At 39.8% G+C, this 13,431-nt stretch overlaps 1 protein-coding gene across 1 annotated transcript in view; it reads right to left on the bottom strand.

The window, feature by feature from the left end:
• Positions 1 to 475: 475 nt before the first annotated feature.
• The window catches only part of LOC121868884 (dystrophin-like), a 185,849-nt gene continuing 172,893 nt past the window's right edge, over positions 476 to 13,431 (bottom strand). Inside the window, exons 4-7 of the mRNA XM_042369881.1 lie at positions 12,070 to 12,281; positions 9,936 to 10,090; positions 6,944 to 7,133; positions 476 to 502 (exon numbers count right to left, since the gene is read on the bottom strand). Of these exons, the coding sequence (XP_042225815.1) occupies positions 476 to 502; positions 6,944 to 7,133; positions 9,936 to 10,090; positions 12,070 to 12,281 (584 nt within the window). The remainder of the gene's footprint in view (positions 503 to 6,943; positions 7,134 to 9,935; positions 10,091 to 12,069; positions 12,282 to 13,431) is intronic.

The following is a 13,431-nucleotide window of genomic DNA, read 5'->3' as shown; positions in this document are numbered from 1 at the left end:
TTTCCTTTTGTCGGACCAAACTGTCTACCTGTTTCATTTACATGGCTCGATTTTTTTTTTTTTACATTATAAAGGTATTGTGATATCGGGGACAAGCAGTGGCAGTGTAGCTCGCTTGCAGGGGGCATTTAGGCAATTAGTTGACCTCTGTAAACTTTCCTTTAGGACGACGATGATGAAAAAGTCACCAACGACTACTAGTACAACGACAACCACGGGTATATCACCGTGGAGATGACAACAGCTATAAGAGTGGCAATGATCTCACTCTACCACCTTCATTTCCCCAACTAATGTCAGATACTCAGATGGGCAAACGGGGGGGGTGGCTGTGGGCATTAACCAGGGACCCCAAGGACAGGAGCTGAGTGTTGTATCCACTCTGCCACCGCACCCCGTATGGTAATAACTATTGATGTAAAAACTAAGAAAATGTTTTTTTTTCGTTACGTTAGTCAGCTCTATGAATACCAAACTAAAGCAGCACGGAGCAGTTGGCAGCCTGAGTAAAGAGCCACATTATGGTAAACAAACCCTCAGTTACCAACACCTCTACCCTTTCCTCTCCTCCTTTTGCCGATGATATGCCTCTTCTCCCTCCTTCTTCCTAGTTCCTCCTCCCCATAGTGAGAGAGGTAAAGGGATAAGGTTAGTCTTTCTCCCGGCGGTAAAGTGAGCCCCCCCCCCAACATCCATTCCCTTCCCTCTATCTCTGATGATACACCCCTCCACCCCCCCGACCCCCCCACCCCCTCCTGGTGAGTGAGGTAGCGGGAGGAGGGCGCCACATAAATGCCAGGACGCCGGTATTTACGGCCACTCACTACTGCGACCCACCGCCTGGAAAACTCCTTCAGGAGGTTCCCCTCTCCCATACGACTCTTATTGAGGGTGGTCGTCTTTCTACGTGTGGTCGTACAGGTGCTTCTCTACTTGTTCTTCGAGAGATGATCAAGACTGTACACAAACTTTAACACACACTTAAACGGGGTGACCACGACGAACCCCTTACAAACTTTCTTAATTTTTCCACAAATATATAAAAACAAAAATATGGTAAACACACACACACACACACACACACACACACACACACACACACACTGTTTTTGATCGAGCGCAAGACTCAAGAACCCCACTCTGTACTTTGGGCTACATATACCCAAAAAGGAACATGTGAGTGAGTGAGTGAGTGAGTGAGTGAGTGAGTGAGTGAGTGAGTGAGGCTTCCTGGGGTGGATGAAGGTAAAACTCATAGAGGGGAGACTTAATATGTTCGTCCAGTCGGAATTTACCCTTGAGGGTGGTAGTGTAGGGGCGAGGGAAACAGATGGGGAGGGTAGGGGGTGAGGGTGGGGAGGGAGGGAAGGGGGGAAAAGGGGAAAACTAGGGGTAACGAAAGGAGATGTGCTATGATAGGGAAAGCAGGGAGGGAGGGAGGAGTGAGTGACATCGTACTAAACATAGGAACCAAAATCTTCACAGAACTGCCCAACAATTAACCACATTATTTCCAGTGAGAGATATTTTTTTTTAGCGTCAATTGGCGTGAATCTCGTGTTATTACCGTACACATGACTGTAAAGAACTCAACTACCAAACATGCAGAACCCCCTTCCTAAAAAAATAAAAATAAAATAAAAATAAATAAAATAAAAATGAATGCTTTGACGTCCGCCTATTCTCCCATACAAAAACAAAGCCTTTTTATACGACCTTTTTTTATTTTATTTATTATTATTATTGTTATTATTATTATTTTTTGGGGGGTCCGGAGTTTTATATAAGATCACTAGTACTTATGTTAAAATCTAAAATATACATCAGTTTTCATCTATGGGGTCGCTTTGGTAACTCTACTTTCAATCATTTTCAAGTCATATTCATAAGTAGGAATTGAAAATAACCAATGTAAATGTGTAAAAACAATTATGTAAACAATGTAAAAAAATACATATGGCAAAACATAATTATCGTAACAATAATAAATAACACAAAATAGAGATAAACAAATAATTAAAAAACAAAAATTTTTAAATATATGTAAACATTTTAAAATATATCAATTTCATTATTTATAAAACAAAAAATAAAACAAAACCAAAGTATCCAGACGGTGTTTTATCCCATCCACTTCAGTGACAGCAATAGACTCTTAATTAGCTGAACTTTATAATAAAAAATAATAATAATAAATACGAGAATAAATATTATAAATAAAATAAAAAATCATCTCGGTATTGTTTGGGTCAGGTGTGTCGCCTCTCTTACCTGCTAATGATTATTTTTTCCCCTCTGATAATGAGTTTGTATTAAAGGTCTTGAAAAACGTATCTATAACTACCAGCAATATAATGCAAACACTCATAGATGTAGTTAGTAGTCATCTTCATCATCATCTCTATGCTCTTCCCTTGTTTATCACTCATTATTTCCTCACACTGCCTAGTTTCCACAGATATTTATTCTAGTGTAAAAAATAAATAAAAAAATGCGTTGGCCAGCATAGAGGCGTCAGGTCACAGTGCCTCGCCTTCAAACACCGCCTCCCTAAACCTGAACCATCTGTGGAGAGGAGGTGGGGGTGGGGGTGTAGGAGATGGTGGAGAAGGAGATGGTGGAGGAGGAAGAGATGTAGGAGATGATGGTGGAGGAGGGAGAGATAGTGGTGGTGGTGGTGGTGAAGGCAAAGAAAGAGCAAAGGTTATTAGTGAAGGAAAAGGAGGAAGGAAAGGAGTTAAAAAGAAAAGGCATAAAAGAAAGGGCTAGAGAAAGAGAAGGAAATGAAAGCTATTGGAAGGACGAAGAAGATAGTATACAAGGAGGACGATTGATAAGTGGACTGAAAGAAGAGAGGAGAGGCAAAAAAAAAAGAGGAAGGAGGGAGAGAGAGGAGGAAGACAGCAATAAGCTACACCTCCTAAGACAACAGCTCTCACCACCACCACTACCACCATCATCATCATCATCACCATCACCACCACCAACACCACCACCAACACCGTCATTTCTTCTTGCGTGGGTTCGTTTCAGGTACTACATTGCCTTATACTCAATACAACACAAATCCGACTCTCATTTTAATCCAGGTAGAAAGCCGGGTCTACCACAGCCTATACAAGCAAATAACCGGCTTTAATACGCACGAGTGGGTTGCATTGTACGACATTGTATACCAACCAAACCTAACATAGCGAAATTTCTAAATAAGTATTAAAACCCAAATTTCCATTTTATCTACTCTGACCCGATAAATAAATGATGGAATTACGACCACACCGATTGTACCATTAAATACAGTATTATATAAGAACTCCTGCATACGAACAAGAATTAACCCCCGGTGATAGTGAAGATAATTATCGCCTCCAACAGGTAAATTTGGACTCTGAAATCCGTGACGCAAACAAACGACTAATATTATTTCATTCACTCAATAATGAACTGCAATTAACGTGACCACAACCATTACTACTTTTATCGAAGGTAATAACAATAGTTGCTTAGCCTTTTTAGTAGGTAGTTGTAGTCGTGCCACTTAAGGGGTGGTACTCATGTCGACAAGTGGCTATCGATATAATGGGGGGCTGTCAGTCAGGTGTGACGGTTGCATATTGGGATCGTGGTGTGTCTGTCAATCATCCGTGCCCCTCAATATAACACACACACACACACACACACACACACACACACACACACACACACACACACACTCTCTCTCTCTCTCTCTCTCTCTCTCTCTCTCTCTCTCTCCCTCCCTCTTCCTCTTCTAGTTCGTCTATTGCGTTATTCTTCTATTTATTACCTTCTATCTCCTGAACTTGCTACGTATCACTAATTCTCTTCTCCCTTCTTGTGGTCATTTTTAATCATCATCTCTTCCTCTTCCTCGTTACCACAAATTATCTCCTATTATCAGCCCCTATCACTAATTCCCTTCTTTATTATCCACTTCCTCCTCTTCTTCTTCCCACTTTTTCACCAGCTTCACTAGATAGGGGTGCTATATTATTGCTATGTTACTTATTCTTTTCATTTATCCTCCTCCCCTTATTCTCTTACGCAACTAATATGTTATTTCCCTATTCTTATCTTCCTTCTTATCCTCTTCCTCCTCCTATGCACCTAATATATCCTCTCCCTATTCCTATCTTCATCCTCCCCCTTCTCCTCCTACACACCTATTTAACCCTCTCCCCTTTCCTATCTTCCTCATCCTCCTCTTTATTCCTCTCCTCGTCACTCCACCTCATTTTTCTCTTATTCTCCTTCTTAATTATTCTTCCTTCCTCCTTCATCATCTTCTCAGGTGCATAGCGAGAGTAAGGGTGTCGGATTAACCTGGGGAAGTGAGGGAGGAAACAGGAGGTAGGTAAAGGTAGGTAAGGTAGGTAAGGTAGGTAAAGGTAGGTAAGGTAGAGAATCATGTATTGTACCTGGGAATTAGTGGATTAATTCCGGTACTTGTTTGGGATTTTCGTTCAATAACATCTACTTCTATTTCTTCCACTTTAATCATTATTACAGTCTCTTTTCCCCCCTTCTTTATTAGATGTGTTGTTCTTCCCTCTTTATCGTTGAATCGTCCAAATATTTTACCTTTTTCTTCATCTTTTTCCCCTTTTTTGTAGTTTTAATCATTATTACTTTCGTCCCCTTCATTTCTTTCTTCTGTCTATTCTCTTCGTCTTCCCCTCTTCCCCCTTCCAACCACCAGTTTCTTTATTTTTCACCGTTTAACCTCTTTATTCCTTATTACTCTCCCCCTCTCCCCTCTTTTATTAGATTGTGTTGTTCTCCCCCCTCTTCATTTTCAATCACTGCTGTTCCTTCCTCTCTCTTTCCCTTCTCTCTCCTCGTCTATTAATCAGCTTTAATTTCTCTCTCTCTCTCTCTCTCTCTCTCTCTCTCTCCCAAGGTTAATTAATTACCTGCACGCTCTCCTTCCTCCTCTTTCACTGTAACCTATTTCCCTTACCACCGATTTTTTCTTAATTATCTCCAATTATTTCCTGTTCCTCCTCTTCTCTCTCTCTTCTCTCTACATCACGTACAGTAAAGAAAAAAAACTGTTGTCTTATCTAATTACGCTTTCCCTCAGTCCGCATCCAGCAATGAGAGAGTATTTTTATATCGCAGTTACAGTTTGGGAAGTGAAGGCGGTTGAGTGCAGTGTCGACCACCCTACCTCTTTGAACACCGGAAAAAAAAATGGTATCCATTTTCATTTATCATTCAAAAGCTGAGATCAAATTTTCTCTATCTTCCCTTTGGCTATTATCCCTCTTTCCTCTTTATCTGTTATTCTTCTTCCTAATCATCATCTTTTAACTCTCCCCTTACACTTTCATTTGGTAACCCTCCTATCTCGCCCCTTCTAAATATTTTGGCTTTTCTTCTATATTTGGTGGGACTTTTTTTCTTTTTCCTATCTGCATTTTTGTTATTACCTTCTCCTCCTCCTTCCCCTTTTTGCCTTCATTTACACACCCTCTTACCTAATACTCATTAATTATCCTTCGTCGCCTCTCACGCCTTTCTTCATACGATTTTCTCCACTGATTAGCTCCATCTCCTCCTGTTCCTGTTCTAAATTTAACTCCTATCCCTTTCCCTTCATTAAATTCTGTATCATTTGTACATCCTATCTCTTATTTGTTCTTTGTATTTTTCTGTTTTTCTTCCTATTAACTAATCTTTTTTTTATTACGTTCTCTTAATACCTTTCTCCTCTTTCCATGTCTTCTCCTCCTCCCCTCTCTAGTCTTCGTTAATTAACTTCCTTATTTCCTTTTCTTTAATTACTTCCCAATTTTATTCTTCATCTAATTTAATCAACGCCTATTTCTCTTATTCTCCCTAAAATTATCACCCCTATACACCTACCCTTCTTTCAAGGTACTTTCTCTCTCAGCTTCTCTCAGTGCCTCTCAGTACAAGGTGTTCCTAGTAATACCTGTACTATAGTGACTTGGCCCCATCCTAATTCGGCCTCATAGGGAACCGGGTCCAACATGTACAGGTATATCGGCCAGGTTCAGTTGGGGAGTATTGAATGGATATAGTACACTCGCTCCCGTACCCATGGTCGTTACACCATTAACAAGCACCACTATACTGATGCCCCCCAAATGATCGTAAACTGGCCATTAATCGACAGGAACCACGTTATCAGGGGGGGTTTACTAACAGTACCAATATAGTTATGACATTAGTGGTCGTATACTGCCCACTAGCCTTATGGGTGTACTCTTCATACACCCATCACACTTTATCGCAGGGTTATGAATGGGTGTTGTTGCCACTTACCATAATAGGTTATCTATGATCTGGTGGTCGTCTGCCTACTTACCTACAATCTCTTTATCATAAACAAATGGCTGGAACTTGTTTTACGTTTCTCTCTACAAAATTGTATTGTATCTGGTCTAAGAGAACCAGCCAAGTTTTATTAGTAATATCTCTGCCACACATGTCAAGTGCTTTACTCTCCCGCCATTACCTTCCACCCACCCACCCACCCCACCAACCCACACACAAAATACCTTTCCTAAACTTCCTCCCTCGATCCAGATCCTTCTCTTATCCGCCCATACATAAACCCTCAGGGCTCTGGGCACTCTTCCAGATAAATAAGCCCTGCCTCCTCCCCCTCCTACTACCCCTACTGCCTTGGCACTTATGGACGAAACTCAAGATGCACAACTGACGCTCTGACCTCAGTACATCTCCCTGCACCCTGCCCCTTCCTCTCCCCACGGCCCCATTCCCCCTCCTCTTTCCCTTCCCGACTCTACTGGCACTTGCAGCCATACCTAAAAATGTATGATGGAAGCTTTGGTCCGGGTACTCTTCCTTGTTTGATAACCCTGTCCCTTCCCCTTTCCTTTCCCCTTTACCCTCTCTCTTCCCTTCCCCCCTTTACTCTCACCCATGGACATACCTTAAGATGCATGGCGGGAGCTCTGGCCTGGGGGTCTCGTCTTGATGGTCCCAGCTTGTCCACCTCCAGCTCCACCAGGTCGATGTTGGACTCAGCATCGCTCATCCACGAGGCGAACTTGTCCAGGGCTTTGTCGAAGTTGTGGAGCGAGTTCATGGCTGAGTGAAGCTCCTTGCCCCGGGCGATGATGCTGTGGACCAAGGGAGATGAGAATACCACCATTCATCACTCAAACTTTACGTTAATAACAAGGCATAGAAAGACCCATTTCGGGGCCTAGGGGACGAAAATGTAGTACCTGTAGTAATAATAATAATAATAATAATAATAATAATAATAATAATAATAATAATAATAATAATAATAATAAAAAGGAGGAGGAGAAGAAGAAGAAAAACAACAACAATAATATTTGATAGTAAATAAAATTCCTAATAAAAAATACAAAATTTAAAATAAAATAATAAAATACCTACATTAATTCCAACAAGGAACATAAAATTACCTTACCTTCGGAATATACAGTTTACCAATACAACCAAATAAATCACAACACACACACGGACCTAGATCTCGTTGGGGGCCTTTCACTTATATTTATTAAAAAATGAAAAATATATATCCAGGAATAGTTTCTTGTGTTGCGTTTCCATGTCTCCACTCATCCAATGCAATATAGACAGATTAAGTTCATTCTCAGTGTTATTTGGCATCAGTATACACCTGCAGTATATAAGGACTATTAATTTTCGTCTTTACACATAAATACATGTTCTCGTGTTTCTACTCCCGTTTCTCGGTTTCTCTCCCCCTTCCTCTACTTCCCTATTTATCACATCATCATTTCCTGTCTAACTCAACCTATCTATCCATTAGTATAACTTTAAAGAGTATTATCATCTTGACTCGAGCGATTCAATTCAAGTCAATTTTTACATTCACCAAGTACTGAGTCAAGGCTCCCATACTACTACTATGACGAATGTCTATCATGGAAGCTGAATAATCTGTCTTGTTTAATATACGTTTGACTGATGAAAAGAAGCTGGCCTTACTCCTTTAGCCACACATGACAAAAACAAAACACACACACACACACACACACACACACACACACACACACACACACACACACACACACACACACACACACACACACACACACACACACACACACACACACACACACACACACACACACACACACACACACACACACACACACACACACACACACACACACACACACACACACACACACACACACACACACACACACACACACACACACACACACACACACACACACACTTGACGCCTCCGACCAATACACTCAATTAAATAAATGAAATAATAAAAAAAATCCACTTCATTTAACATCTATTATTTTTCCTGCTATACTGTTGTTGCTTTTATTAAATATGTAAATAATTACACATCCGAATGACCAACTGAGGCACCACGTTATCATATTCCTACCTTATAAATACTACTGCCCTTATAAATAATAGTTAACTAGCAGCATTAACCACCTATGTAAGGGCTCCTCTCTGTGCTGAATAAAATCAACTGGTATTAGCCAAACAAAATATAAAAAGTGACGCCCCCCTATAAAGAACCGGTTACTGTTGATATTGTGACCAAAACCCAATCTAGACTAGTCCTCTGGCCACAAGAGAGACAGAAAACGGACACCTTCCCTAGTATGAGAGAAAATGTAAGTCTCCGGACGGTGGCCTGGTGAACCATTACCTATCACAGCCCTAACGCACCTATGTTGATTTGTTGACCAGGTATAGTCCTAGAAAGTCTTTACAAACGTATTTCCATTGGTGTCCTACGCTGGGTTGGGAAACGAATGCAAAATAACCCATAAGAATATCCCCTTTTCTTATTAAATGCGACAATAACTGAATTTTTACTTCAGATTAATTGAAACTGGTGAATCATTTCTATTATAAAACATTTAAAGTTTACTATTACAAAATCATTCTCGTCTCCTGTTTTAGTTTAATGAGTTGTGTGTTTTAAGTTCAAATTGTCTGATACTGATATAGGATTTAATATAGTGTGGTAATTAGTACAACCATTAATAATTTTAAAAAGATGTATTTCCTTAGCCCCGTACACCAGCTACTGTACTGAAAAATTATATCCCCTGTTCCCGAGACCATTGTGCCCGACTTAGTTCCTTACAAGATGTCTTGGACACTAACCACTGACAATCTTCTAATATAAAACATCCTATACTGCTTCCACACGACCCGTCATTTGTGATGGTGTTTCCGGGGCCATAATACACCCAGACCAGACCAGACCAGACCAGACCAGGCCAGGCCAGACCAGACCAGACCAGACCAGACCAGACAGACCAGACCAGACCAGACCAGACCAGACCAGGCCAGGCCAGACCAGACCAAAGAACGACTCATTCACATGCGTTCATTTTCTTTACCACCAACAGTCAAAAAACCCTCACCCTATAACATGTTAAGATAAAGAAGAAAAATTCGTCTTAACTTACTTAAATTTCTCGTAAACTAAGGCAGCATAACTAACATAACGTGACTTATACCGACTCTCTTCATAACGTCAAAACATAATTGCCAACATAACACAAGCAAACTGATATATTTAATTTAATTGGATATGACTATATGCAAAGTAAACTGAATCTACTCATACTGCAATACACCAAAATGAACGAATTCGAACTAAACGAAACATAACATAACCTAAGCTAACCTATAATACAAAAAATATGTATCACATTCATAATACAAAATATTATGTATCACGGTTAGGTTAGGTCAGGTCAGGTCAGGTCAGGTCACAATCTTCCTCTACTTTAGCATCTGTAACTTGGATGTAATGTACCACTAGTCCCTACTTTAAAATACAGTTAAAAGATACATTCAAACATTATATAAAAAATACTAAATCCGGCGGTATCAGAAAATAGTGTCAACAACAAGACTGAGGGAGGACTGACCTAGAGTTGAGGCTGCTGTAACGTAGGTTGATCGACTCAGTGATTTTCTTGAGCCTGCGGGTGTCGTCGTGCTGGTAGATGGCTATCAGGCGCTGTGTCATTTGGTTAAACAGCTCCACTTGGTGCTTGTACTGGTGGATCTCAGCGTGGAATCCCTGGTGAGGAGATGAAGATGTACACAAGGAAGGAGAAAAACAAATAACAACGTCACTCTATCCGTTCCTGCTGTTTTTATATTGCCAAGTTGCCTCCAATTTTTTTTCGGTGATTACGGATTACCAAATATACTCGTACATTCATATTTATTATATTTTGTTCGTCAGTTAACTGATAAAAATATAATATTCAACATGTTATAAATTTTTTGGATAGGTTCACTCTTTCTTTAAAAAAATTTCTAACAGGGACATGGTGGCAACTCTCAGTACAGCAAAGTTTATCTTAGTCGTCATCCGGGAAACAATAATTTGTTCTCCCAGGACCTGACGGATAAAAATATTATAAGTGTAAATAGTGTAAATACTAATCATTTACTTCAGGAATTTATTTTGTCTATACTGCCAGGTATTCCATAAACCCTAATTACGTTACTTTTAATCTGTAACTTTTATAATTCAATGTTTCTTATTAAGTAGCAACCAGGAAGTAGCACCAAATACGACGAAAAATCAGTCACACTATCGTATCCGGTACTTAAAATAACCCTGACGGTGTGTGTGTGTGTGTGTGTGTGTGTGTGTGTGTGTGTGTGTGTGTGTGTGTGTGTGTGTGTGTGTTATGATGTCCACACAAAGGTTGAGACATACACAAAACACAAAGGCAGTGATGTTCAGGCAGTCTTCTTAATCACAAAATTAAAAAAAATATATAAATCCATTAAACATTTTCGCTAACACACACACACACACACACACACACAAACTGGCCTACCCTGATATATTGTGGTCTCACGGTAGAAGTATTTCAAATTAATAACAAAGGCATTCATTACAACAACTGGAAATAACAAGTTTACCTTCCACTGAACTCGACAATAAAAAAAATCCCACAAACTGAATATGACACAAAAATTTAATTACACTTATTCTATTCATCCCTTTTATAAATTGAAAATATATTCAAACAAAATTAATATGGAAATTCCAGATGACAGAGCCTTAATTTTGTCGTTTGTGAAAATAAAATATATTTTAATTTGATATTAATTATCAAATTTCAGCAACCTGACTATTATTAGACTTTAATGTTGGCCAGGGACCTGTGTTCTGTTTTATTTATTATGAAAAATATGATGGGGTGTGTGTGTGTGTGTGTGTGTGTGTGTGTGTGTGTGTGTGTGTGTGTGTGTGTGTGTGTGTGTGTGTGTTATTCAAGAAGTGTTCGTGGATGTTTTTACAGTAACCATACATCGTAATCTGTGTGTGTTTATTAAGGCAGTTTAAGCATTGTTCTTTGGCAACAGCATAAAATAATTTAACTTGGCGAAAACAAAAACAATATGTTTTTGCTACGTGAAATAAACATAAACACTAATTATGATACTCTATTATAATAAAAATTAACCAACAAATCAATGACGAAAATGAATGGGAGGTGACAACTATAAGTGAACAATGTAATAACTATCCCGTCATATTTGAAGATGAAGAACAATATAACATCAATACAACTATACTCATGATGTTACTGCAGTTGGAAAAATATGTGGCCCTTACTGAATTATAGAGAGTTAAATTTACCCAATCCAGGATAGTTTAGGAATCACCTTGTTAACGAAATAGAAGTGAAATGCATGAACGGGCGAACGGACAGACGCAAATCAATATACATCTATCGGTTGCTGGGAGTACGGTGCCTGCTGACTGTCTCCCCGACACGAGGGTAATCCGATCCGCGCTTCCACCTTGGGGTTTAATCGCCCGCGCCTTGCGAGAGGCGTGCCCTTAAAAACAAATCTATCACTAGCAAGTCTACGGACTTGGCGCACCCTCATTCAACTATCACATAGGGGAAGAGGAGGTGGTTATAAAAAACATATTTAATTTTCGTTACGTAAAGGAAAAAAACATAAAAATATAAATAAAGGAAACGGCCATCAGACCACTGTGGTCCATGTAATAAACAAATGTCTTACCTTTTGCTCGCGGATCTGCTGGTCGAGGACATCAGCTGTGCGGGCCACGGGGGCCATCCTTTCCAGCCTGGCCTCCATCCTGGCCAGCCACGACTCCAGCTCAGCCCGCTTGGCATCAAACTTGTGGGTGTCGGTGTACATGGCATCCAGCTGTGTCTTGCGGGCCAACACCACACTGTTGGTCTCATCCCAGTGTTCCCGAAGCTTGGACACTGTAACCAAGATAAAGGAAGATTATTAATGACCGTCCTGCAACAATAATGGAAGACGTGTTCTGGCGGGTCAAATGTTAACGGTAATGGCTTCAGTCTCTGTGTTGTATTCCATGAAATTAAAAACCATCATGATGAAATAATCCATATACGCTTCCCCTTGATTCCCGCGGACGGAAGTAAAATTACAGAGACCAAAACGAGGGTAAACTTACGAAAAGGTTCCGAATTTTCGATAAGCTGTAATTGCGGAAGAGCTTCGAGCGTAAATCACTTACGTACGCTTACAAACAAACCAATAAAGCCCCACCTAACTTAACCAAAAAATAATATACAACAGTTAAGTTACGTTTGATGGCAAAGTTGGTGTATATTGTTCCATTCATTAATAATCCGCAGTATAGTCTCAGTTAAGGGCATCAAAGGTTTATATTCTTTTGGTTATAATAAATTAAATTGTCCCTTATGGAAATCAATCTCAGGGTGAATGCAATTATTTTTTTTGTGGGGGGAGAGATCATTCTGTATTTTAGCTAATTCCCATGTTCACTAAACAAATGTCAAATTTCAACATCACTTCGGCAATAGAAGCATTTTAAGAGTCTCCTAATGCAACAGTTGGGAGAAACGTTGAAAATCATAGTCACTGTTCACACAATTCTGGGGCCGTTTTCTATCACTGGTTATGCTGGTTTTCTCTGAAGTGCATCACTGAATAAGATGGGGGACTCCTGTATCTCGTTTGACTCTTGTGTCAACCATTACCAAGAGGTATTTTGAGGGAGTTATCAGCTTCTATTTGCCGGAACTGATCATTAACAGAGTTTTTCACACGTAGATAGTGTTACCACTTCTCCTTGATACAACTTCAATAATATATTTTCCTCCTATACCAGAACGTCCTCACCTCCAACGACTTTTAATCTTACGAATAGAAAGTGACAAGGAAGAGTGGATCAGCAAGCTGTAGCCAGATGTATACATGCAATAACTGGCCTTTCACTGGATAATATACTGGACACATTAGGGCAGCGCTGGATTGAGAAGAAACCAAAAATATCGTGAAAAGTTATCTCCATCAATCACTCAGTCGAAGGTGGCATTCATAGAGCTTAATGACAACATGTGTATCAGCTGCACAAAACAACAC

This window comes from Homarus americanus, unplaced genomic scaffold, assembly GCF_018991925.1.
Source record: "Homarus americanus isolate GMGI-L3 unplaced genomic scaffold, GMGI_Hamer_2.0 scaffold6075, whole genome shotgun sequence".
Lineage (NCBI taxonomy): Eukaryota > Metazoa > Arthropoda > Malacostraca > Decapoda > Nephropidae > Homarus > Homarus americanus.
Note: the sequence above shows the minus strand (reverse complement) of the source record. Positions and strands in the feature narration are given on the sequence as shown.